This window comes from Boleophthalmus pectinirostris, unplaced genomic scaffold, assembly GCF_026225935.1.
Source record: "Boleophthalmus pectinirostris isolate CB_2022bp ecotype Guang Dong unplaced genomic scaffold, ASM2622593v1 HiC_scaffold_16, whole genome shotgun sequence".
Classification (NCBI taxonomy): Eukaryota; Metazoa; Chordata; class Actinopteri; order Gobiiformes; family Gobiidae; genus Boleophthalmus; species Boleophthalmus pectinirostris.
In genome coordinates, this window is record NW_026571095.1 from 14,317,663 (window position 1) to 14,345,395 (window position 27,733).

The 27,733-nt window shown below is 38.7% G+C and overlaps 1 protein-coding gene across 2 annotated transcripts in view; it reads left to right on the plus strand.

Moving 5' to 3' along the window:
• LOC110159937 (ephrin type-B receptor 1) overlaps nucleotides 1–27,733 on the plus strand; it is a 282,975-nt gene that overhangs the window by 62,497 nt on the left and 192,745 nt on the right. For both annotated transcript variants that reach the window (XM_020924537.2, XM_020924544.2), the window contains exon 2: nucleotides 27,391–27,455. In XM_020924537.2, the coding sequence (XP_020780196.1) occupies nucleotides 27,391–27,455 (65 nt within the window). The remainder of the gene's footprint in view (nucleotides 1–27,390; nucleotides 27,456–27,733) is intronic.

The following is a 27,733-nucleotide window of genomic DNA, read 5'->3' on the forward strand; positions in this document are numbered from 1 at the left end:
CTCCTCTCTAGAGATTAGAATTCCCCCCCTCTTCTTCCTCTTCCTCACATGTTATAGAACCTCCTCAGAGAGAACCAGCTCACCTCCACGTCACGCTGTAAGGTCAAGATCCTCTTCTCAAACAATCTTTTTTTCAGTTTTTTTTTTTTTTTTTTTTTACCTCTTGCCTCTGGACTCTTTTTTTCACTCCCTCTATTCCCTCATCGCAATGTAGTCTGCCTGGCTTTGCCCGGGAGGAAGAAACAAAGATTGTGTCCAAAAATATATGGACTTCCCCAGGCGGAGTTGGCAAAAGCAGCGAGAAGCATGTGGATTTAGTGGTTGCATTTAAAGTGCTTTTGGCTTGGAGGCACCGGGCAGTCATTGGCGTTTTTATGGAGATGGATATAGGAAGAAGAGGTGATAACTGCAGGAAAGATCCCCGCTGACTTGACTGGACCCTTGGGTGTAGCCCTTCGTTGCTATGTTTCTGCCCGATATGTCTTCACTGGCCTAATATGTTGAAACGCCATCTTCGTTTACTGCGACTAAGGTAGTACACAAATGAAGTAATGTTGAACTCTTTGCTGTTTTTTTGGAAAGTCTCTGGAAGTATTTCAAAGTATAGAAGGACAGATACAGAACTACATTCATACAACTCCATACAACTGTACAACAACTCACCTTGATGTCATAGATAACCCTAAGTCGTGTCAATCACTACTTTTTCTTCGCACTGTTTTTCTTCTTACAACTTCATGTAGATAGCTGAGAGATATATTTGTATTACTGTTTCTATGCTTTTTTAAATTTTTACTTGTACTTTTATATAATTATACCTATATTTGGCACAATCTCTTCTCATTTTGAATGTATTATTACTAGGGATGTAATGATATCCAAATCTCTCTATACGATATTCTCACGGTACGACATTTATTGCGATATTTTGTGGAGGCAAAAACAAAATTGTGAGTATGCTGCTTTTCTCTCGTCACAATCCAAATAATTAAGATTTAAAAGTGCATTATAAGTTATTTCAGTATGTTGACTGGACTGAAACAGAGCAAAGGATCATGGTCTATGTAGTTTTTTAGCCGTTGTTGCACCAAAACAATGAATTTAAGCAGAGACGCTTGAGATTCGATATATTGTGACGACCCTCGATATTATTGTGAGACGATATAACAATATTTTGATTATTTTTACATCCTTAATTATTACCATTTTTATTTTTGTTCTTTGTTATTATGTGTCCAATAATTTCCCTTGTGGATCAGTAAAGTTGGTCTAAGTTTAAGTATAAAAATGACCTAAAAAAGTATAAATTGTAGTAGTTTTAGTAGATTAAGTAATAGTAGCATTATACCAACACTAAGGTGAACTTCAGACGAATGATTTTTACACTTTCACTTCATAGTCGATTTATTGAGTAGCTTTTGAGTAGTACTTGCATCCTTTGAGCTACTTATATCTTTCTCATACAAGTTGTGTTTTTAAATTGACAATCTTATAGACTACCCAAGTATTACTGCTATGCTATATGCCTCCACTGATCTTATTTGCAAGTATGAAGGTAATTGTCCAAGGTGCATGTGTGTGTGAGTGTGGTAGAGCTACACTAACAAGATCCCAGTAGAACAGCCCACTCAGTCTGGGGAGCCGCATCACACCACAGCGCGCTTCCTCTCATTCACACAGGCTTATCCAGCGCTGTCCCTGTAGTGAGGAGCACGCTACTGGAGGGACCAAAGCAAGCTGCAATTACCTGCTCCTCACTGCATCAACCCGGAGACAGGACGAGGAAACCGCTTTAACATGTTTTGCATTCATGTGCTCCGTGGTGTCACATTCGTGCTGTTTGGAGCATCAAAGTAGGATTATAACTTGTAAAATCTGATAAACCTGCTCATGTTCTTTGTGTAACAGAAAGGATGATAACTCTTTTTACTCTATTAAGTAGGGATGCACCAATCCAGCTTTTTTTGTTGTAATACTGATATCGATACTAGGGATGGGCATGATTAGTTGATTAACCAATAATTGATCATTAAGAATTTCATCGATTACGTTCAATTTAATCGACAAACCGAATGTAGGTTGCTGTGCGTAGCGTAGCGTGACCAAGCAGGGGTCCGTACATGTAGCTCTCTGCACTCAGAAGGAGCGAGCAGACACAAACAGTCAGCCTGCAACGTGCCGAAGCGCAAATGTGTATTTATCGATGATTTGTACAAGAAATTCCATGCTTTCCGTTGCAGTCGGGACAAGTTGGAGGCCATGTGGACAGTGTTCAAAGCAGCACATATGAAAACATGAAAAAGCTTTGCCAGGTGAGAGTAGCGTAATGTCGATGACGAGTCCCCACCTTCCACCCCCTGTACGGTGTCCTGATTTTGACAAATGTAAATATGATTGCACTAACCTGTATTCCACTGAGTCGTGTCCTTTAATTCCAGAAGTTGACTGCATCAGCGCACAAGAGCAGTTTTTTTTCCCTTCACTTATTTTATGCAAATTAGTCATGAGGTTTAAAGTTTCGTTTCTGTGAGAGTTGCACAAAGCTGCATTAAACACAGGAAAATGATGGGCTGATGTGGCTCTAGAGTGGTTACGGTTTATATGTCGTAAAGTTGAATTTATTTATGCAGATTAGTAGTGCAGATAGTAATAATAATGATGATCATTTTAATATAAAAACGTTAATGATTAATTGATAATGACGACGATCAATTAAGAAAATTTTATTGAATGCCCATCCCTAATCGATACTAGGGAAGAGAACAAACAAATGCAATATGGTTAAATATTACTTAAATGCCTTATCATTTAAAGTAACTAAGCTTTGAAAAAACACAAGTTCAACAATACAAGGTGTTTTGGGCCAAACTTGGTCATTAAATTGTTTTATTACACTAATTTATAGACTAAATGAGATATTGACTGAACCGATATGTTTGAATTGATATTGTGTGTCCCGTAAAATGTAGTAAAAACAACAGATAATTGGCTGTAATTGGTCGTCCACACACTGGAGGCAGCCGACTGAACTGCTGTGAGGAGTGTGGAAGAGTCTGGCTCACCAGGCTCAGAGGGTAGTGGGTTCTTATTCACTCCTATAACGTCCTGATGCCATAAAACACAATTACCTGCTTCTCGCTGGATCTGTCAGGGGACAAGACACTAAATTGAATAACACTTCATCGTGTTTGCTTATGCACATTTGTGTCCGGCGTCTCTCCTGCACTTTTCACACCCAGAGAAACACTATCAGCGCAGGGTCCCTGTGGTGTTGTCTCCCTGAGGCTGCTGTTACCAAGTCTCACTGTACCTGTCACTGATGAAGATGAGTAATGTGAGGAAGAATGACGTACTCACACCTCGATGTGACTATAATTATAGACACTTTTATCCCAGGAATAGTGTGGAAAGGCATAAGGCTGAACATTAAAAAATAATTGGGGGACTGTACTTTTTGAAAAATGTTTGAGTGGTACAATATGAGGCCATTTTAGAATTAGTGCTTTCTGTTATACTTTTGTACTTAATTTAAGCAAAATATTGGCAACAGGCCAGATGCTGCAAGGCATTTGGCTGCAAACAGTTGATCTCCGGGCCGTCAATTAGTAAAAGCTAATTAGCACATTGATAGCCAAGGAACTTTTCTCCTAATCATTTATCTGGCTATTTAAAAAGTAAAAAGTAAATTTAATCACAACCACTGTCCAGATCTGTATAAACGGGACTTTATTTATTCATGTCTAATCTAGGCCTGTCACGATAACACATGTTGAAGCACAATATACTTACAATATACTTACATAATTACATCAAATTGGCAGAAATCTCATTACTGCAAAGAAATTGTACATGTGATAAATACTGAGCCTCAAAATCTATTGTTCCAGTTTTCATATTTTGAACAATAGGTCGATATAATAATATTGTAATAAAGGAAGTGCGTCACTATGTTTTTAAACTCCATACACTAGAATCATCATTTCAGACACAGTTTCCCATCTCTACTGAACTAAAGGCAAAAGGGAGCTGTTGCTGATTTCTATTGTATCTTGCAAAAAGTAAAAACAGGCTCAGAGGCATGGAGATCGTTCTACAGTACATTTAATGATGTTACGGCATGGATTCTCAGCACAAGGGCAAAAAATATCAGAGAGTCTACAAGCGTATAGCAGAGGGAGTGTCTGAGGGTCTGCGGGTCTATAACCAAAGCTTTTGCATTGCCCATTTATAAATAGTACTTTTATTCTGGGAATCTTTCGTTGCTTCTGTAGTTTGTATCATAAAGTGGTAGCATTCATCATTCAAGGTTACTGAGCAGAACATTTTGCACATTAACTGTAGTAAGCATTAAGTATGAAATGAATATAATGAGATTGCTCACACTGTTAACCTGAAAACTACTGCTTCATGACATCACAAGATGGAACAGAGCATTTTGAGATTTGGGCATGCAGACAGACTAATGATAATGGATTAGTCAAACATGCAGGAATGAAACAAAACACAACTCTAGGTATGTTTTGAGGAGGTAACAGCTTTGATCATAAGAGCCAGTTTTGTGTAATATAAGACCTTGAATAAAATTTGTTCTCATCTCAACTTTTTTGAAATCAGAACCATAACCTCTCCTCGGCTCACCTGTCACCGATGAGAGAGTGTCAGGTGATTGACTTGCTCAAACCTCCGTACGACTATTTAACGGTCTTCTTTGCACAGTCAGTCGGAGCTTGGCACGTTCTACCCTCATCCCCGCGGGCACCAGCCATCATTTGACTTTTATTGAAATTCAGCTCCAGTGAGTTCAAGGTGGCTCAAGGTCGCCCTTTTAAACCGCCGCAGATGAGACGCGGAGTGCGCCCCAGTCAGACCCTCCTCAAGGCTGTCTCGCTCTTCCTCCCTCTTCCTCTTCCTCCTCTCCATCTTTTCTTCTTGTCTGTTTTCTTCTAACAGTGGGGGGAATTATTCAAGAGGCAAGAGTCAATTTTGTGGTGCATCCAAACATGGTTAACAACGGCATTTAATGAGATTGGATGAGGCCTGCTGCTGTTCGGATCTCGCCTCCTCAACCGTACAATTCTTTATTACTTTTCAGTGGTAGGTTGCACACGGGCTTTGCAAAGAAACTGCCATTTTCGATTGGATGACACACTGTATTTGTTGTCTGGAGTTTGCTTTTCAGAGGCAGGATTATCACTGTTCCCTCACAAGAGCCATCCAAACTTGGAGTGCACCGGCAGAGGTAATAGGCACAGCAGCTGGCTTTGTGTGTTGTGAGCTTGCATATATTATGAGATTAGGCACACGGGACATACTGGTGTGTACATATGATCTCGTTGTCATTGTTTTCACTAGTGCATTCTCCATCGTCCATCATCTGTAGGGGTGTTTCGTTGCCGACATAGGTATTGGAAAAAGCTCCGCTACTGCACGTTTTGCTTACCTGATCCAAAAGCTTTGAGAAAACTTTACAAAGACGAGTTCATCCGGACCCCTATTGTGTTTCCGTTCGATTTCACAGGGGAAAGGGAAGAAAAACGACATAAAGGACTGAGAAACAGAGCAGATTTTTATACGATCAACAATCAAAGCTCCTAACTAACGAGAATTTTGGAGCGATGTCTTCCACATTTGAGAGATACGCGCTACAAATTAACAGCGGTGGTTGGATCATCTCAGGTTTGGATGGAGGTTTTTCACCCTTTATATTCCGGTTTCAGCACCTTCTGAATTTGAATAGAATGTAGAAGGGACTGGTCAAGCAAACATTTTTCGTTTTTCTTATAGCCCTTGTTGTGGACACTGAACTTGGTAAAATAACCAGATAACTATATAACTAGAGTGAAATATTTACTCTTCATAACTAGCCATGTGCTCCCAGGATGCGCATCTTTTTACAGGTCAACTTATCATCACGACCATTATACATTTGACTCATACTTGACTACTGTTTACATGAGAATGCTTGCGTGTAAAAACAACAACATATTTTATCGGAAGTGCCTTTCGTTTAGACGGTGATGGCATTTTTGGGGCTTAAAAACGCAAAAATCTTAAACCACCCTTCAAAGTGGAAAAGTTGAATATGCTCCGCTGTAGCGTTTCTGTCTACACTGCCCAAGACGCAAAACTCTGGTCAGATCTGCTCACATCGCATACACGTTTACGTCACATACATACACAGAAACCTGGCATGCATACCCAATCTAATTCCACACACTTTTGCATCACTGTATGCACGCAGATCCCGAAAACCCTCGTCTAAATGTGGAATAAAAAGTGAAGACGTGACGCCACTCATCATATAAACGTAGCCTTATTCTTTTGGATTTTCTTTTATTTTTTGCTCTTGTACTGTAACAAAATTGAGTAGCCTTAGTCTACTTCGTCACACCATGTGGTATAGGACTGGTATCAGTATCGACAAGTACAATAATATCAAGTATCGGATCGGACCGTATTCCAAAAAAATGCTATCAGGACAACACAAAAAATTTGACCTGCTATTTTTGACAGTATTCATCATGTGCTGTTTTTTATTTGCTCCTAAAGAAGAGCAATTACGTTTGGGGTTAATCCAATGAATTCAGACAGTGTTGTTTTGTTATTAAATGGAAGGATATCCAGGGCCATATTGCTTTGTCATTTTTCTTATCACCTCTGTAGCTGACCAATATGTTTTGTGAAGACACTCATATTCTGTCCTTATCGGCCTCATCTTGGCCTGTGCCTTTTTGCTCGGTGCAGGTTACACATATTAGCAGATGGTTATCTTCAGTTCAGAGGGAGTCATGAGGACAGAGGTTTTTGTTCAGTCTTATAAACCTTTTGATGGTTGAAAAGTCTTTTTAGGTTTTTAGGCCTCCTACTCACATTGTACTTCTACAATTCATGTTTTTTTTTTTAATTTCTAATATAACCCATTGTTCTGGTCTAAGCATTACAGATTCTTAGACTTAAACAAACTTTACTGATCCGCAAGGGAAATTATTTGGACACAGTAGCTCATAATACATTCAAAATAAGTATCAAAAATAAAATAAATGTATATGTACAAGCCGGTTGGAGAGTGAGTTCCTCTGTCCTCTGTGGTCTGGAGCAGTGGATGAGCAAGAGTGTCTGTGATGGAGAGCAGTTTGTCCGGTGTCCTAATGTCCCTCACTGTGATAAATGTCTGCAGCTCACAGCCGATCGGTTTGTCAATCCGTCCAATGTCCCTTTTGCAAGTTCGACTCTCAGGCCTTTATGTGTGGAGTCTGCATTTTTCTCTGAGGATAAGTTTATATGATGACGGTCTGAACAGAAGACGCAAAAGTAGCATCACGTCTTCATCTTTTAGTGTTTTCGGGAGGAAATCTGTGTGCATACGGTGAAGCAGAAGTGTGGAATTTGATTGGGTATGCTTGTACTTAAAGCAAGAAGGGCAGCTTTGGACATACGGAAGTTTTCACACCACACATTTTCATCAGCTAATCTTTCCACAAAGTTGTCCCACCATCGACTGGTTTTCCCAGGTCTTGTCCATAGCTGTCTGGCTCGCCTGCGACCAACTGGTGCATCCGGAATTTGACAGAGGTGATTGCAGATCCTTCTCTGTTCACTAATAGTATCTCTGCATATTCTGTGCATTTGTTGGGATGCCTCCAGTATGTTTATTAGAGCTGCTAGAGCAGCTTGAAGGTCTGATGCATGGAAATGATCAGACATTTTCCGACAGTTTCTGTACTGTATGTATGTGACGTAAACGTGTACACGATGTGAGCTGATCTGACCGGAGTTTTGCGTCTTGGGCAGTGTAGATGGAAATGCTACGGCGGAGCGTATTCAACTCTGGGGTGTTTTTTTTTTTGCGTTCTTAAGCCCCCAAAAACGCCGTCACCATCTAAACGAAAGGCACTTCCGATAAAATATGTTGTGGGTTTTACCTACAAGCGTCCTAGTGTAAACAGGCCCTGTGTCTGGGTGGGTTTCCTCTGGGCACTCCTGTTTCCCCCATCAACCCCAAAACATGCACAGTTCTCCAGCTGTGGTTGTCTGGATCAAAGGAACACTAAAGTGGCACAGTGGTAATGAGGCCAAAACCATGTGAGGTTTTGTGGGTTGGCTCCTTTGGGTGCACACTGGCAGCTTTTGCACCTTAACATTATGTTTTGTCTTGTCACCCATAAAAGACTGTCATTGGCACACCACATTTTTTCTTGTAGTACTTGAAGCAACGTATCCTCTCCTTAACAACTCCACTTTTTTAGTTATATTTTCACCAGTCTTAATAGCCTCCCTCACTGTCTTAATTAAGAGAGGAAATAGTTGAGTAACAGTGTTTGGTCAGTCAGCAAATATCCTGGTCTTTCTACAGAACAACATTGGTTTAGCCAACCCTGGAAAGCCCATTAGCCATAGCTCAGTGCTAAATGTCAGGCTCCCACAATCCCCAGTGCACCTAGCATGGACAGCTTTTCTCCCTGGCAGTTAACTTGTGTTCCTCCTCAGCCCAAGTGATGATAAGGCCAAGCTGAGGGGGAAGACTTTCTTATGTGGAGTTGAGAAATGTCAAAGCCACTCTAGACAGGCAACAGACCTACATTTTGGAGAATATGTACTTTTTAAAATGTCAAAAATGTTGTCTGTATATTGTTGTAGTAGCAGCAGTAGTAGTGACAGTAGTAATAGTTGCATACATGGTTTAATTTGAGCTGTTTATTGTATGTGAATGGTTTGCTGCTATCAGTATAATTGCACTTTGGTGTATTGTTTTTGTATTGTTTTAAAGGTTTGACTTTTCTAACACTCCGACAGCAATGACTGTGATGATAACCAAGTCAGGGGAAAATTTCCAAAAGCCAAAGTTTAAATTACATTTAAATTTTCTCCGTAGCTGTGGCTTATCCAACATAAACAGTCTTCACAACTCAAAGTGTCATTTTCCCTTCCACTTGGCCAGCCAGTCTTGGCAATATGTTCTTTGCACACCCCGATCTTTCAGAACCTCATGTTCACGTCAGCTGATTTGTTGTTTTAAATTGGGGACATTGACTTTGGCATCGATTCAGCTAAGTGATTGCAATTCAGCTCTTTAAAATGTTGAAGGGGAGCGGGCTTGGTGATAAGTGCAGTTGTTATAGAGTGAATAATGACATTAGGGGGGTGTGGCTGGTACAATTTGGACACCAGCCAATACAAAAGCCAGTGAAGCGCCAGGGATGCCCAGCCTCTCCCTCTAAATTCAGTTTTGTGAGGTAGGAGCCTGATAACAGTTGTAATTAGGCCATTTTATTGCTGCAAATTGCCAGGTTTCTTAAAAGCAGAGCGACCGGCTGAGGTAATACGCGCTGTAATGAGAATTGTGATGGTTGTGGGAGGCTAGCACGGCTCCCATCTGGATTATTGCTTGGTCACTGCGGCTGGTCTGCCGCCACAGCAAACCTGAGCAGATTCTAGCCTCATTACTCGCCCATAAAATGCCATAATATCAAGCTCTTCTATCTAGTGAGTTAGCAGCCTGGCAAACACAAACCTTCTGTTGCTTTATGCACATGTGCTGACTTAAACGCATTAGCTGATCAATAACTGGATTTACATTGAGTCTTCCCTGTGACATTAGAAATTCATGTATGTATGTTTCTTTAATGATGTTGGTAAATGCTACATTAGACTATTGATTTGGTGGTGGTTTTAATCCAAGATGATATCCCTGGTATTAAAATGTTGGAAATTTTAATAAGACCTCAACGTTACTTTGAAAACTATAACCTAAACTTAGGTTACAGTGGTGCATTGTGTAACTTTTCTGGCGGAGGGTCCATCAAATGCTTTTCTCTATGGAAATGTTATTGCTTTAAACATTTCTATCTTCATGGAGACCAAACTAGGCCAAGATACAGATCAGATATGTGGAGAGGCAACCTGGCTCACAGTCAGAATGCTTGTTTTTCAAGGTATTTTTAGAGTTAAAAGCACCTGTAATTGAATAAGTGGATTAGAGACTTCGAAAAACAGGTGACATAGTGGGGCGCCAGTTGCAAAAACAGTTGTTGTGTCCTTAGGCAAGGCACTTCACCCACATTGCCTAGTATGAAAGTGGTGTGTGTGGGTGATGATTGTGGTCGGAGGGGCCGATGGCAGATGGACAGTCAAAGACGCTTTACAGAGCATTATTCATTCACTTCACAACCAGTGGTGGTAAGATACTATAGGCTGTATTCACACTTACGTCACAAACCAGGAAGACTTTTGGAAACATGAGATTACAACTTCTGGTGTAGTTACCAACAATAAGCTCGCCTAACATGGATCTATTAAAACCGACTGTGATAAAAACCATTGAAGTATATGTGATCAGTGGTAAAATGAAGACTGCATACGTATGTGCTGTTTGGAATCATCTTGAAGTTGGCGCCTCGTCTCTTCTAATCTCATGTACACAGTGTGCTCAGGGTTGTGTGTCAGTGGGGAAATGATGAAAACTGAGGTATGGTTGTGACTGTTGATTAGCCGAACATAACGGAACGCTACAGTGACATTTAGATGAAGAAAAGTAGGCCTTGGAAGTTGTAATCACATCTTTCAACATCTTCCTGTTTTGTGATGTCAGCGTGAATAGAGCCTATAGTATCTTACTATCACCGAGTGGTGAATGAATAATGCTCTGTTTAATGTCATACTGTGGAACATTCCAGGCAGAGCAATGACATATCCATAGAAACAGATGGATCTCGATCAAAAATGTTACATAGTGCATGCTGAACTATGGATGCACCAATACTGGTATCAGATATTGGCTCTGTTCCATGGAACACATCTGGTTGGATCCAGTGTTGGTTCAGATGATATCCTTAGACATATGTAATGAGACCGTGTTTACTGGCCCAGAATGCCTCATAGTCTTTTTTCTATAACTGTTTCAAAGAAATTAATGCTATTTTCAGTCTATCTGCTGGTAAAAGCAGATTGAAATCGGTATTGGAATAGGAAAATCTGGATCAGTGCACTTCCAGTCTTAGACCATGATGGACAGAAACATGGACATACGCCATTAAAACAATGCATATGTGTTGCCAGAACCTCATATATTCATTGACATTTTCTTTGACGTCATGAAAAGGTTAGTGGGTCTGTGGAAGTAGGCCTTTATCATACAAGCGAGGACACTGTAGTTCTAACGCTGGATTGCCCCACATTAGAATCCATTAAAACTAGGTCTCACAGTAGCTACGCAATTCCCAAAACAGCGCTGCCCCGGACCAGAAAGATCTAGGCTACATTAAGGAGATCACATTTGAGATCGCATTTCTGCTCTAAGTGTCACCAGCACAGAAACAGGAGATAGTGGAATACAGTGGACCATAGTGTAGAATGCTGCTAACCATATTACCTCAGATTGCTTTGGTAATTGGCTTTTCCATAGACTGTTGATTTAGTACCTGAAACTGATACTCCCAGCTACACGAATGGTCATTACCGTGTGGGCTGTATCTGTTAGGGAGATAGCTCTGGAAGTAATGGCAAGATTATGATGAAATTTCCAGGAAAGGTCAGTAATCGGCCAAGGAGAAAGTATAGTTTTTGCTGTTTATTTAGAAAGCTGTGATGCTGCTTATCTTTTATTAGTCAGTCCAGCCATAATGTTGTCTAAAGAACTATTGATTTGTTTCAGTTTGAGAAAGGGTCTGTGGTTCCTTGAATTTCTTTTTAGTTTGTAGTTGGTGCTAAGTGTTTGTTGACAAAAACAGTGCCATGTTAAAAATATCAGTTGTGAATCATGCATATCTTTTACTCCAATAAAATAGTCCTTTCTAAATAAAATTCACTTGATTTAGTTTCAGTGCTGTTAGCTGCAGAATATACTGTAGTACTTACTTGCAGGGTAAGGGTTATTTTTCAACAATAAAAGCACATCAGTGAAAATCTATTTCTTGCTGTGGTGAAATGTCACTATGAAGAGGTGGGGCCCATCCGTTCTGCAGTTTTGAACAGGAAGTCGATGGAATATTATCAAGTCCTTTTAGATCAATATTGGGGTTCACAATGAATAAAATGTAAAATAATGATCTGTGTACTGTATGTTATAGTTGTATGCCACCACAAAACACAGAAGTTTTCTTTTAAGATCCTACATTGCACAACATTGACTCCTGTGAGCTTTAAGCCATGTTACAATGCTATTACTTCATCAAAACAAACCTGGAGTTGTGTTTTGTTTGATTCACACATGTTTGAGTAACCTTTTATCATTATTGTCGACATCTCTCAAAATGCTCTTATCACCGTGTGGTGTCATGTAGTGGTAGTTTTCATGTTAACAGCTACCTTTAGTTCAGTAGAGATTGGCAATTCCAGGATTGATTCTAGTGAAGTGTGTAAAATCCCTCAGTCGTCCAGCTAGAATCCATGGCAAAAGGAGAAATTAAATTTCTCAACTGGACAAAAGTTTATTTGGTCGAATACATTTCACAGCTCATCCAAGCTGCTTCTTCAGTTCTGGTCAAAATGCTGGTCGATACTTCCTTATATCTGCCTGAAGGGAGGAGCTAACTACACTAAACTACTCTGAAACTAACACTCTTACCTGTTTACAGTTTCTGTTAGTTAGGCCTATTGAACTGCACAGAGTGTGTGGTCATATTAACAAACCTAAATCAAAGCAAATGAGAGAACAATAGGGATAGCCAGGTCAGGTTCAGGTGTGAAAACACTCATTATGGCCCTGAATGATTGTTAGTTTCAGAGCAGCTTCAGTGTAGTTAGCTCCTCCCTTCAGGCAGATATAAGGAAGTATCCACCACCAGAACTGAAGCAGCTTGGATGAGCAGTGAAACGTATTCAATCAAATAAACTTTTGTCCAGTTGACAAATTTCATTTCTCCTTTTGCCATGGACTCGAGCTGGACGACTGAGGGATTTTACACACTTCACTAGAATCAATCCTGGAATTGCCAATCTCTACTGAACTAAAGGTAGCTGTTAACATGAAAACTACCACTACATGACACCACACGGTGATAAGAGCATTTTGAGAGATGTAGATTCTAGTGAAGATGTATAGAGTTTAAAAACACAGTGGAGCACTTCCTGTATTGACATCAGTGTTTTCAGTTTGAGAGAAGAACTCAGCCTAAATATGCAGGCTGTATGTGTTAAATATGTGTGAATGAAACAAAACACAACTCCAGGTCTGTTTGTGATGAGGAAACAACATTATCACAGATCAGAAATAGTGTAATATAAACCCTTTAAGTTTCAATGCCTTGTTTTTTTTGTTTTTTTAAATAATATTCCACACTGTCTGTATTTCAGAAGAACACATTTGCACATTTGACAGATTCTCCCTGAAATCGCCCCTTAAACACACAGTACCGGTTGGTGGCTGCAGAAGTGGGGATGGATAGGGACTGAACAGGACTATGTGGGAGGATGGTGGGGTTATGATGAATTAAAGATGACACTCTCCAGCAGCCCCTGCTTTCTAAAGATCGCTCTGTCGGCTAATGCAATGTTAATGAATGCAAATGGTGCGCCTAACCTCCCTCCACCTGACCAACGCCGGATGGAACCAAGGACTGTGAGAAGAGAAGAAACGGAGATACTGGACCTACTTGACCAATGGGAGATGTGCTGTGTGTGTGTGTGTTGTGGGTGTGTGGGTGGGTGCTCTTTACCTGGATAGCCTTGAGGAAATGTTCTTTTTTCTTGAATACCATCTTTGTGTGGCGCTAATGGCAGGAAATTGAGTGTAGAAGGTTGAAGCGTGATGTAACGTGGCGTCCCAGATGTGCGGGGCCAGACACAATGTCACCTTGCTGTGTTGATGGGATAATTTCATCACTTTCTTGCTGTTCTTGCATCTCGATTAATTTCCTTATCTGGTGGTGCATTCTTGGGAACATCTGCTGCTGATCTAACGCTTCTTTGTTTTGGTTAAGGCTCCTTGTAAGATCGTATTTTTTTTTAGTCTTTGAAAAAATTAGTTGAGATTATATTAACATCTAACATTAACGTTTTGTACCTAATCCCAAAAACACATGTTACAAATAATGATGATAATGTAATCCTGCTTTATTAGTCTGTCTACATCTCCAAAGATCAAAATGCTTGGTTCCACTTTATAATATCACAAAGCGATAGTTTTCATTTTAACAGCTACCATTTACCTTTTGTTCAGTAGAGAATGTGAATTTCAGGACTGAAATAATCCAAATGGTTGTAGTGAAGATGTGTGGAGTTTAAAAACACAGTGGAGCATTCCGCATGACAAGAATGTTTATGTTTTAGAGAAGAACTCAGACTAAACAGGCGGGATTTGAGTGTTAAGCATCTGTGAATGAAACAAAACACAACTCCAGTTATGTTTCTGATGAGGAAACAACATTAAAAGGTGGAACATAAAATAATATACAAAATTATAAGGTGGTTGAGGCATGATCAGAAATAAATAACTGAGAGTATTTGTATGAGTTTGTATGCTAGCGACAAAACTCAAAAGAAGTGTTGGTTTTTGTAGTGGACCAGATGTGTCCTTATATTAATGTCCTTCATGCTGTTCTACCCAAAACTAACCTTCAAAATAAAAGTTATACTTTTCTTTCCAAAGCCAGAAGTTACAATAGATTTAATTTATTCCTTTTACTAACAGTATTTTAATGTTGGTTATATTTTAAGTCCTTATTGAAAGGTTGTTTTGGAGATATGTAAAATAGTTATATTGTGAGTGTTCTTTATAGTAAAAATAAATGTTGCAGAAAGAGCTGGAACAAAACATGTCAGTTATTATTAGTTAGTATTTATGGACTCATTTACAGTCATTTCACATTTGCCTGACACTTAAACCAACAGTTACTCATTATCCACATTTGTAAGTAGTTCATATAGTTTAATGTATAATGTCTGAAAAATGAAAAAGAAGCTCATGTTAAATTAGAAGAGGGGGGGTAAGGTAAAAAAAAAAAAAATCTTCTCTTCTTCCCACTCTTTTTTTTGTTTTGTTTTGTTATTTCTTTTATGATTTCACTAATGTTACATATTTCATGAATGAGAGAATGTAAATCTCTTACGTCTCCAAAATAAATACATAAATAAAAATAATAAAAAGACATGTAAAAACACATGTCTGTTAGTATGAAGTAATCTGGCCTATATTTAGTATTTTTACTACACAGTATTAGTATTTTAATATTTTTTAGTATAGTATTTTTATCATGATACTCCAAAAAATCCTTAGATATTCATTTTTGTCCTTACAGCTTGCACTTTCTTTGAACACATCTCTAAAAACAATGCATGCTCATTATTCTTCACTTCACTTCATTCATTACAATTCATTACTAGCTTGATTGCTACTTTGTTGTTCTAAAAAACACATTTGTGTTTGACTAAAAATGTGACTGAAATAACAGCCCTGCCAGTTGTCTTTACACTTTACACAGCATTTTATCAGCTCATTGTTGAATCTGCAAAAAAGGTTAAATCTACTCTTACCGTCAGTCTGTAATCCCAGGTCTGTTTTGTATTTTGAACTTTTTTTTTTTTTTTTTATCTGTGGGAGTTTGAGGAATGGCAGGTCTGGATCACTTGAAACACATATTTCTCTCTGTAAGCAAACCTCTGCCTTTACAAGCGTCAAATTTCATCTAAGGCCCGGTGATGCAAAGGGACTTGTGTGTCCCCATAAGTAACGTCTCAGAGGAGAGCAGATTATTTTCTCTTCAATTTTCAAATCAACCACATTGTCATCGCCGTCTTTGGGGAGTCGTCGTGGCAACACATTTCTTTTGAGGTATTCCGGTCGGGCTGTCTGTAGCTGCTATTTTCGAAGCTTTCCCTGTCAACTTCCCAAAGACTCAGAGACATGAAATTCATCAAAATACCAGGCACATGTCAATATATAAAAGGATAGTATTTTTTTTTTTATGTTGTATGATGTTGTTCCACGAAATTAAGAAATTAAGAAGTCCTCCACAAGGTCATGCTTGAGTCAGGTTTGTAGAGATGCAATTGTATATATATTTATATACTTTTAATTTTGTTTATTTTTTGGCTTAAAGGTGCAAAGTGTAACCCTCTTGTGGAGGGTCCATCAAATCCTTTTCTCCATGGAGATGTTATTGCTTTGCAGAGGTGGGGACTTGCAAGTCGTGACTTGGACTCGAATCAGACTTGAGTCACTATTTTTAGGACTTGAGACTTGACTTGATAAAATGGACTAAGACTTGGGACTCGACCTGGACTTGAAGGTCATTGACTTGGGACTTTACTCAGACTTGAGGTCTGTGACTTGAGAAGACTTGAGAAGCACTTTTAAATCTGAATTCTTTCTGTTCTGACCATAATGATTCATTCTAGATCTTGTTAAGACATTTAAAAAGGAAAAAATACCATTTACTACTACTCATATATAAATACTCATATACAAATATACTATAACTTTTAAAGTACAGTAAGATGGTTTAAATACTTGAAATGATTTGAAGCTCAAAGCAGACGACTTGGACTTGACTTGGATTTATTGGCCAGTGACTCGAGACTTGACTTGGACTTGCCTGTATTTGACTTGGGTCTTTACTCGTACTTGAGGTCAAAGACTTGAGACTTACTTGAGACTTTCAAAACAACGACTTGGTCCCACCTCTGTTGCTGTGTCTGGAATGTTTCAGACTATGGCATTAAAAATTTCTATCTTCATGGAGACCAAACAAGGCCAAGGTCAGATCTGAGAAGAGGCGAACCCGCTCACAGTTTTTCTAGGTATTTCTGAGCTATAAAACCACCTGTAATTGAATAAATGTGAAGTAGAGTTGTTTAATAATGTCATATCTAGGGATGTAACGATATCCAAATCTCACAGTACGATATTATCATGATATTTGGAATGTAGATGTAGATGTGACAATTATTTCCATCATAATCCCAAGAATTCAAGTAAAAAACACATTTCTTCATGTTGTCTGTACTGAAATGCATCATGGGATATGTAGTTCCCTATGTTCATAAGATGTTTCTACTGTATAACCATGCATTTAAGCAAAGAAACTTGTGATTCGATATATTGTGACAGTCCACGATATTATTGTGAGACTTTTGACGAAACAATATCACAATATTTTGGTTATTGTTACATCCCTACAGATGACAGATCCCCAAGCAAAAACCTCCACAGTGCAGCTTTACAAATTACATTGTGGGGCTTTAAATAAATACACTGTTTGAGCTTTTTATCTTCAGCTTTCTTGCGATGAAGCAGATTATCTTAAAATCTAGAATCATCTTTGGTTTACCAACATCAACATGAAAAAGGTGACATTCTTTCATTATTTCTGGGTAAACATTTCTAGTAATAAAATATGTTGCTGAATCAGAAATGCCATGTTTTTCCCTGCAATTTCCATGCTAAGAGCCGGCATCATTCTGTGTGACAAACTCGCAGTCTTGATTTGTTCAGAAAATACTCGTCATGTCTATTGCCTTTCTTGTCCTCCTAAATTCCCAAGTGGACGACTGATTAGTTTGAGGGAAAGAGGCAGGGAGAGAAGGAGGGAGAGAAGGAGGGAGCGAGGGAAGGGGGTGGGGGCTTCTCTTGTTTGTTTGTCATTTTGTTTTTGGGGCTCTGTATTAAGACGCCAAGCCCAGCAGGCAGCCACGGGGCTTCATCACTGTTAAGTGCTCATTTCAATCCTGCTGATTTCTCCTCCTGATTTTTTTTTTTTTTTTTTTCATCTCGGTCTCTACACCCCCACTTCCACTCTTCCCGCCATCTTGATTCCATTTATAAGAAGTTAAACCCCACTTAAACAGTCTCATTAAATCCATCTTTTTCTGTTTTTTTTCCTCTCCTTTTGGATACAATCGCACGCTTCCTTCAAAAGTCTTTTTACTGTTCAAGACGTGTTTGTCACTTTAAATTACAAAACAAACCAACAACCTTGAGCTAGGGCGCAATGGAGAGTAAAAATGTAAGTACATAAATAAGTACATTAATAAAGAAAGAAAGAAAACACATCAATTCCAGCTTGTAAGATCAGAAAAAACTTGTACTGCTATTGATAATAAACAACTTGATTCGGCAACACAAAGAAGAGTTAATAATATAAACTTTGATCAAATAAAGGGACACAAAAAATGAAATGCTGAATAAAACTAGACTTTGACTGAATATAAATACAACATAATTAGGGATGTAACGATATCAAAATCTCGCGATACCATATTATCACAATATGCATCTCACGGTACGATATTTATTGCGATATTTTGGAGAGGCCACTTTTTTGCTTTTAAAATACTTTGACAAGATTTTGGTGTGAATTATTTCCGTCATAATCCCAAGAATTCAAGTAAAAAAAATATTTCTTCAAGTTGTCTGCACTGAAATGAATCATGGGATGTGTAGTTTCCGATGTTCACAAGATGTTGTTACTATTAAAAAAAAAATGCATTTAAGCTAAGAAACTTGTGATTCGATATATTGTGACATTATTGCGAAACTTTTGACGATACAATATCACAATATTTCAGTTATCGTTACATCCCTAAACATAATGTAGTACCTAGGGATGGTCGAAAATCTTGTGCCACAAGATTTTGCGAGACAAAATTGCCACAAGATTCTTCACACATGAAGAAAATGATCCGGATTTGTGGATTGGACAAAAAAGGGATGCGCACGATATGTATGGAAGCTGGGAAAGCTCATAACAAACGCAAACACAGCAACAAATACAAATGTGACAACACAAATGCAAATGCCACAACACAAATGCAAGTGCCACAACATAACAAAAAGCCACAACGCAAGTGACCACAGGAGTCTATTTTCCAGTGGACCAAGAGACGGTCAGACACTGACATCGATCCTGGCCACAAAAAAAAAAAATTACTTTTACTTACATTTCCAACTTTGTTCACTTCTCCATTCCTTTACTTTTCACATTCTTGTTCTTTTTCAGCCTTTCCCATTCACTTCCCACTTGATCCTTAAATGCTTCGCTCGGTCCGTTGGAAAATAGAGTCCCACGATCACTTCCGTTGTGGCTTTTTGGTTTGTTGTGGCGTTTGCATTTGCGTTGTGGCGTTTGCATTTGTGTTTTCGCGTTTGTATTTGTTGCGACATTTGCATTAAAACAGAGTCCCGTGATCACTTCTGTTGTGGCTTTTTTTGGTGCGTTGTGGCTTTTCTTGGTTTGTTGTGGCTTTGTGTTATGTCGTCGCGTTTGTATTTGTCGCGGAGTTTGCGTTTGTTATGAGCCCTCCCGGTTTCCGTAGATATTTGCTGGTGGGTTCCCAAAAATCAGTACTAGAATTACAACAAAAATATGAAATCAACTAAATTAAAAATTGTACATCCAAAATTTGTAGCTGATTCATGAAATGTGTATATTAGGAATTATATTAAAATCTCATCTTTTCTCATCTCATCCCTTGTAGTACTTCATGTTCTATTTTTATTTCAAGTAGTGTTGAGTTCTTCCAGTATGTTCAGACATTCTTTCATTCATCTATAATGCTATAAAAAGGGGCCCACATCTTGAATGGGGCAAAGATGTGTTGGAGGATTTAGAGCAAGGAAATCCTCCGAGAATTGTCCTCAAGTATTGACTAAAGACCTGGCGAGCACATGTTTTATCGACCCCAAACCGCACAATCATACAGCGGCGCACACAAAAGGCCTAGAATTACACATGCATCTATAGTCTCCAAACTGCCCAACTGCAATCATGGCCGACCTGTTTTTCTTCTCCTTCTCGTTCTTTTCTTCCATCTCTCCTCTTCACTAAATGTTTTCTCTTTCCATCTTTTTCACGAGCCCCCGCGATATGTAATTATGCTCGACGCTGTGATGTATCATACGACTCCATGCTGACGTGTAATTGTGTGAAGAGGGCAGCGGTATCGATCTCTAACGCGGGGCTCCATCAATGTTTAATGCAGTCCCCCCTCCCCTCCTCCCCCCCACGCCCACCGCGGCCTCCCCCCATCGTCTTCTTCTTCTCTATCTGTGGAAACGGCGTACCATTTGCCATCGATCTGTCGCTCGGTGCTAATGAGGAGCGGTGCTTTCTGGGATCGGGAGCAGGAGGCCCCCTCGGTTAAAGCTTTGGTTATGGCGCAGTGTGAAGCTTCAGAGTTTTTTTTTTTTTTTTTTTTTTGACCGTTTCAGTCAGACGCTGTTCCCCGTGTGATGTAGAGGAGTTCAAATGGTGTTTCAAGATCCTATAGCTACACTTACAAAAGCTATAACGTGTAGTGTTTGGGTTTCTTTCCACGCTCTCCTCTTATTTTCACTTTGGTGTCTCAGCCTGTCATGATAAATATTATATTGAGTTATTATTCAATACATGTTAGATGGAACAATCTTTTTTTTGGGGTCAATATTCATCATAGGGGCTTTTTTTTTCTTTTTACTAGTGGGAACTTTTTGTTATTTTTGTGTTCTGTGATTAGATTTGAGTTGCAGAAGGTTGAATAAATAACTTCTCTGAGTCATTATCGATAGAAAATAACTACTAAAGTCTTTGTGTTTAACCATATTATACTTTTAGTCAGTGGGATACATTAGTTTTAATAGTATAATGAATAAATTAGTTAATAACAGTTTAATCTGAGGTGAGCTCAATTTGATTTTGTTCTGAATGAAAGATGACCAATGAGCTCCTCTGTTTCACATCACATACATCACTTAAATAAACAAGAGTGATTGACAGAGGGAGAGGTGACCAGAATAGGTCTGTCACAATATAATATTTTGAAGTGCGATATATTGCTAAAGTAAATATAGACAATGAACGATAAAAATTTAACTAAATATGCAACTGACACAATCAAGTGAGAGCAGGTGTAAACCGCATTTTATTTTTTAACTTATTTTATTAAGTTCTCAACATTTTAAAACGACACACAAAACAAAAAGCAGTCTGAGCACATGTTTGAGTTTTCCTTATTACATAAATATTATTTAGTTAAGCAGGACACACCGACACAGTCAGACAGAAAAAACCAACAGCCCTCCACGACACTGACCCTCTACCTCTCTGTGCAGTGACACTGAGATCACTGGACAAGTAGTCAAGTCAAATCATCTTTACCTTTCAATTTTGCACTGACTCTTTCCATGGCTAAGACTCTAAAAATTGTCTTTATACCACTGGGTGACAGACGGTGGCTTCTCATGTATCCAATTAAACAGCACACACTTCAGTGCCAGAAATAGTCATTTAGCCACCAATTTTAATTTACTTTTGTCTGCCACATTGTTTAAAGGTGGCAGCCCCAACAGAAACCAACCCGGTGTGGTATAGGATTTGATCGCGCGGTGAAGTGAATATTGACCTCCCTATGAAAATCTATAGTTTATTAATAAAAAACTTGAATTCTATAGAAAAACTTTTAACTTTATGTCAATATGTTTTAATTTGCAGATACAGTATTAATATTCAAAGTGTTTTTTGAAGAACTCAGATCCATTTTTTATGTCAATTGTAACTCTTGAATGTTAAAAATGACGTCGTTGTTTAACACATTTTACTGAAAATGAGATGAGTAGTTATTAAGTAGTTAGGTAATCAAAGTAATGTATAATGATTTGGAATCTTGTTAAAATAGACAGAACTGATTAATTGAGTAGTTAAATAGGGGATATGAGAAGATTTAATAACACAACATGACTAAATTCAAGGTTGTTATCCTTACAAACCATTGCCTAAATTGACATGATGATTAAGGATTATGGGAACATAGCAAACTAAAAACCATAACAATGTAAAATACAATATAAAAAGTGACAAGATTGCTAATCATATGCAATTTTAACAATACATTACATTTACACAAAATACAAAGTCATTATCCATCAAAACATTCCTTAAAATACCTTAAAAGATCATGAATATGTAGCAATATATAATAAAAGTAAATTACATGAGAAATAATGATCATATAAGTAACTATTAAAGAAAAAAGTAAGGGGAGTCAAAATTCTATGGGGGGGGTCACTTTACTATAGCAGTATGTTGACCCCGGGGTCAATATACTATGGGGGTCAAAATACACACGGGATCATTCACTAGTTTAAATTTCATCTATGCTGCGTATTTCTTTAGTCATGCATAACCAGAATTTGTAGATTTTTGGGCAAGTCCACAGACAGTGTCCACAAAATCTATTCTAAATATTACTATTAGAAAGTATTGTTAAAAAACCATGAGCTGCAATAAATAAACAGCAAAATTAAACACTTTAGTACTTAGTTTGCATCTGTAATGAGTCACAGAAGTTACTAATTCAACCAAATTTTATCAAAAAGCCAAAAAATAACCAGAAATTCCCCAGTAGTGCAAAGAAAAATTATTCACTATAACACTGAGTCGCAAAAAATATTGTTCCAGCTTTCATTTATTGAACAATAAGTCAACATAGTAATTATCATGACAGGCTTAGACCAGACTGATATCCCTCTGTATGAAAAATACTGAGAGAAATCATTCTGGACTTGCCAAGAAAATGGTACTCCTGAACCCAAAAGCAAATTATAAAGATCCTGATGGAAAAAACTGCCAACATTTGAGTTGAGTTAAGGTTGCATATAAGAGTTATGGAGCATATGGCAAAAAAGAGGAAAATTTAAAACCATCTTTTACCACTGTATAATATTATTTCAGTTGCCTTGTAGCAGTTTTTGGATAGTTTTTGGAGATTTATTGGACAGAGTATCGTGGCACTGGCACTATATCTTTACCATATGTTTGATTCTCTCTGTAAGTCCAAATCTAATATAAACACTGAACTACACAGTATTCACCATCTCCATTACTTACTGCTATTTACAATTAGTCAGTGTCACTATATATAACTCTGTGTTTTATCCTGAATCATTGGTCCACGCATGAAAAGCCCCAGCACTGAGAACCTAGCTTCATTTGAATTCCCGTGACAGCCAGCAGCTATTGTTTTGCTGCAGATTTATGATGCTGGGTTACACCTTCAACATTAAACTCCCCATGTTAATATGTTTCTCATAGAGTGCACTGCCACCGCCGAACCAGCCCAGGCTTAATTTATTGTGGCCCAGAGGAGGTGACGCTGACAGTGCACTATACAGAATACAGAGGCAAAACAGGCCACAGAGAAGAAGTCAGCGGCCGGGCCTCCCTCCGCTTGTGTTCCAAACGGCTCGATACAGAGTGAAAGGTGAGAGCGCTGTAGGGCAGCCAGACGTAACAGTGATCAGAGAATAGGAGCCAGTGGAACAGACAGGAGTCACCCAGTCGCAGACACACAATAATATCACAAGTAGAAGGCATTAGGCTCTGGGCTTTAACAGTAATTCCTAAAATGAGTGACACGGCTTGTATTCAGTTGTTACTTTCATTACTTTGGTTTCAACTCTTTCTATGTAAATTATTATTCTAAATGATCATGCTTAAATGGTGTCAACAAGAAGACATGACAAGTATGTTGCATTGATTTGATCTGGTTTATATGACAGCAGCTATGGGTGTCAGGCTGTGGGTGACAGATCTCTGTGGGGGCAACAGCAGATTAGTTGGTAGAGTTTGTTTGTCCACTGATGCAAACATTGGCAGTTCAAATCCCACTGTTGACACAAACATGATTAGTCGAGTGGTCATCAGACCCACAGATGAATGCCTTCATTGTGTCTTTGAGCAAGACACTTAACCCACCTCGCCTCAGTGTCTGTGCAGTCTGATGTGTGAATGTGTGTGTGAATGGGTGAGTGGTTCCTTGTTGTAAAGTGCTTTGAGAGTCTTGAAGGTGGAGAAGTGCTATTTACAAATGTGACCATTTACAGTGATGTCAGTATGAAATGCTGCTAAATCTTTAATGCACTGTCCACTAAAAGCACTCGAAGTCAGTTGCAGTGAAGTTGCAAACTTTTTATTGTGAGGAAGGAATGCTAACCACTCTGCCACATAACACATATTTTATTATGTGTTTGCTTATTTTGGTCATTTTGACTCCTGAAGCCAACCGAGAGCTCTCAGAAGATCCTTATTGTAAAGAGACCTCTTAATCATAATTAGTTTCTCACTGGATTTCTATGCATATGTTTTATAAACTCTAATCATTCTGCAAGTTTAGATCATGCAGCTTTTACATTCCACTTTAAGTCAATAATACGCATTCATAATTTATACGATTTTATAATTAAGTGTAAGGCTCATTTTTGAATGGAAGTCTTCAAATCCACTTAGAGTTAAATGGATGAACGGTCCGTCTGTCAGCACATTTAAAACGCACACACTCGTGGCTTTGGTCCCTCGAGACGTTTAAACAATTCCCTTGTGTTAGCGGACAGGTGCTCGCTGCCACACCCCAGCGCTAATACCCATTTAGCATACATCATTTACTTATTGGTTACTAAGAGATTCCACTAATAGCTATGGAGCTGTCCCAGTGGCCCTTCACAGTCACCCCTCCCATGGGCCTTTGACCTTATTCGACCCTCCATTTGAAGCGTCTCCTGCTTTCTTCTCCTATAGTTCTTCTTATTTCTAAAGGAAATAGAAAATGGTGGCCCAAGTGCTTGTGTGATCTGACTAAAGCTCGTGTGATTTCCCTTGAGAAGGCCCTGGCAGTCCCCTCGATGCTGGCTGCCGCTGAGGGCTGCGTGCCTCTCCTATCTTCACAGCTGACAGGGAGCTGCTGAAGCGGGGGCTGGAGAAGGCTGGGGAGATAGACAAAGCAATGTGGATCCGGGGGAAATTGAAATATTCTAATGGGAAGTGGGTGTGAACAGGCCTGTCACTGCAGGTGTATGGAAAATGGAGCTTTGGACTGGGCTATTGTGGAGGTGTCTGCGTTGGTGTGTCGTATATTGAGAGCATAAATGACTAATGAATTACTCAGGCTAATTAATTTGTCTAAGGTAAGCATAGGAAATTCAAGGTTTGGCCATTTTGTGCCACCTTTCTGGCAATGATATTATCTATTCAATAAGTTACTGGATATCTCTATAGAGGCCATTTCAAATTGGAATTGTTTTTAATTATTCAGTTTTCAGCTTTATGTGTTTCTCTTAATAATCCAGAAATAAAATCTCTTAAAACTTAAATTAAAACTCAAAGCTACTTCAGATACTTAATAGTATCAGAAGAAACAGATTTAGCTTAAGAACATTAACAACTGTATTAAAGAGGAATGCAAACCAGTATGAATTATAAGCTACTTTGTCAGCTTATTACATATTCATTTTCACCATGAATGTAAAAAATTGCTAACACAAAATAATACAAGAAGCTGTATCTGGTGTATTGGAGTTGAGTGTGAAGAGAATGGAGTGTCTCCTTTAAGAACTACCTGCATCAAACCAAAGGACTGGTCTGGCTGACTGAGGACACTTCCTGGCACTGTTGTCTATTCATGTAATCAGAGTGTGAGGCCTGCCCTTGATCAACAACATGAGTGGGCGTTGCTAGCCAACCGTTTGCTATGGCGGCCATCCAAGCCCAAGACACAGCCGTTGCTGGGAACATTTCATCAGAGCCTTCTTATCGGCTGTTGATCGCCACCACACTCTCCATTCACACGGCTGTCTCCTGCTCTTACTGTATCTCACTATGGACACAACAAACACCAGTTCTGTGCAAATAAAGCTAAGGCAAATACAATGAGGACATGATATTAAGTTAGTGTTTATTTTTGGAGTACAGCTTTTACTTCCCATACCATGTAGGTTTGCAGTTAGAATCATGTTTTTCTGTGGTCTCTTAGAGGATGTAACATCAACATTGCTTGTGGTAGAGATATCACAATATCAAACTGTGTTAATAACAGTGAAGTCTTCAATTCTTCACTTTCATCCACTTTGACAAATAAATCACTGTTCCTATTGAGTGGCCAGCTTCATGAAATGAATGTGGCATAAGCAGATTGAGAAATCAGTTTACACGTAGGTGTGTGTTTCAGGGCATAGATTGAAAAATAACATGTTTTTGCTTCTTGCTTGTAATGTTTCCTTAATAGAGGGCTCAGTATAGATGAGAGCTTTGTAATGGAACATTAAGGCTAGTGAAAAGAATCACATTCTACATTTTTCACATATTCTTAGGCCTCAAACACAGGGGGGAGTAATAAGACTTTTTGTAGACAGATATACTGTATATATTCACCTCAAGCATTTTATGGTTGAATGGGTCAGTTATTTCCAGAGAATTAGAAAATCCTACATTTGAGTCTTGATCTGGACTTGAACAACAGCTCTTTTTACATACTCCTGAAGTGAAACCAGTCCGACTGCCCATCACCTCATCTGTATGTATGATAGCAACTGTTTTTGATAACTGCTGTTTTTCTTATCTCCTCCTTCCTGCCTCCATATCAGTTTTCAGAACACAGCGTGCCAACAAGACAGACTCAGGATTAATCACCACGACGCTGACACACGTTTTGGGCTTGAGCTGCTAGAATCATTTGTCTGTGGTTTGTTTTCTGCCATGGAATAACAGGACAGGCAACCATGCTACATTCCACTAGACAGGTCCACATTACAATAGGAGCTTTGAAATGATCCGTTTTGTGTAAATATGATGACTACTTTTAAACACACTTTACCTGATATTTACTCTTCTCAAAACATAATAAACAAAACTACTTTACTGTAAACAGTTTACAGAGGTCCAAAGTTATTCTTCACTTACCTCATACATTCCTACCATCTTAATTATTCAGACTGATGGGTTTATAAGCTTCTTTCCCAACGTTCTGAGGCCAGATGTTTTTTGCTGTCACAGTAATGCTAACAACAACTAGCATGCTAATGGCGCACTTCCTGGTTCTCTGGAAATAAAGCACTTTATAACTACACGCAGACAGCACACAGTGAGAGCTCTTTATATAATATATCTGTACTGGTGTAAAACTAATTTTGTTAAACTACACAGAATCTTTAATTATATCTATATTTTTGTTTAGAAAGCCGTAAACAACAGACACAACCTTCCTTGTTTTTGTTGTATTTTTAACCAAGCACGGCCTTTGGAGCATTGCCATTCGTGCTAGTTGTCAGGAAATTTCACCACAAGAAAAACTAACAGCAGTGACCTCAACCTGGCGCTCTTTCCCTGTGTTTTTGAAGCATTTCCGCGACACACAATTTCCTCTGGTTTGTCCATGAATCCGTAGCACATCCACACACGCGGAATTTTCATGATTGAACATTTAACAGCTTGACGGACTGATAAACTGCCAGTTTTTTCCCCCCATCTTTCCTCACAATTCCTAGAGAGATGCTTTGAAGGCTGTGATGGATTTGTCTTTGTTGATTTCTCTTTCCCCATGATGGTGTCAAGTGATCACCAAAGCTTCGGTGTACTCCCGCTACGACAATTCTACTTAAAATATCTTGTTCTGAGGCTAACGGCGGTTCTTCTGTCTGTTTTGTTCTTGCAGAGACATTGATGGACACGCGGGTGGCCACAGCGGAATTGGGCTGGACAGCATACCCAAACTCAGGGGTGAGTAGAAGACACATAAAACCATTTTTACACTGACATGTTATTTTTTATGGGAAATCTAAAGCTCAACTGTAACTTAAGTTAGATTGATAAAACATCCAAGTGCTGTTTTAACCATCAGAGTGAAAATAAAGACTATTGCGTGAGGAATAAAGAAAAAAAAATAAAAAGAAAGAGAGTGGAGAGTGGAGAGACCATATGTTTTTGAATGACTTGAGAGGTGATTAGTTTAAAGGCAAAGATGGCAGGCTGTGATTGACTGTTATCAATGATTAAGG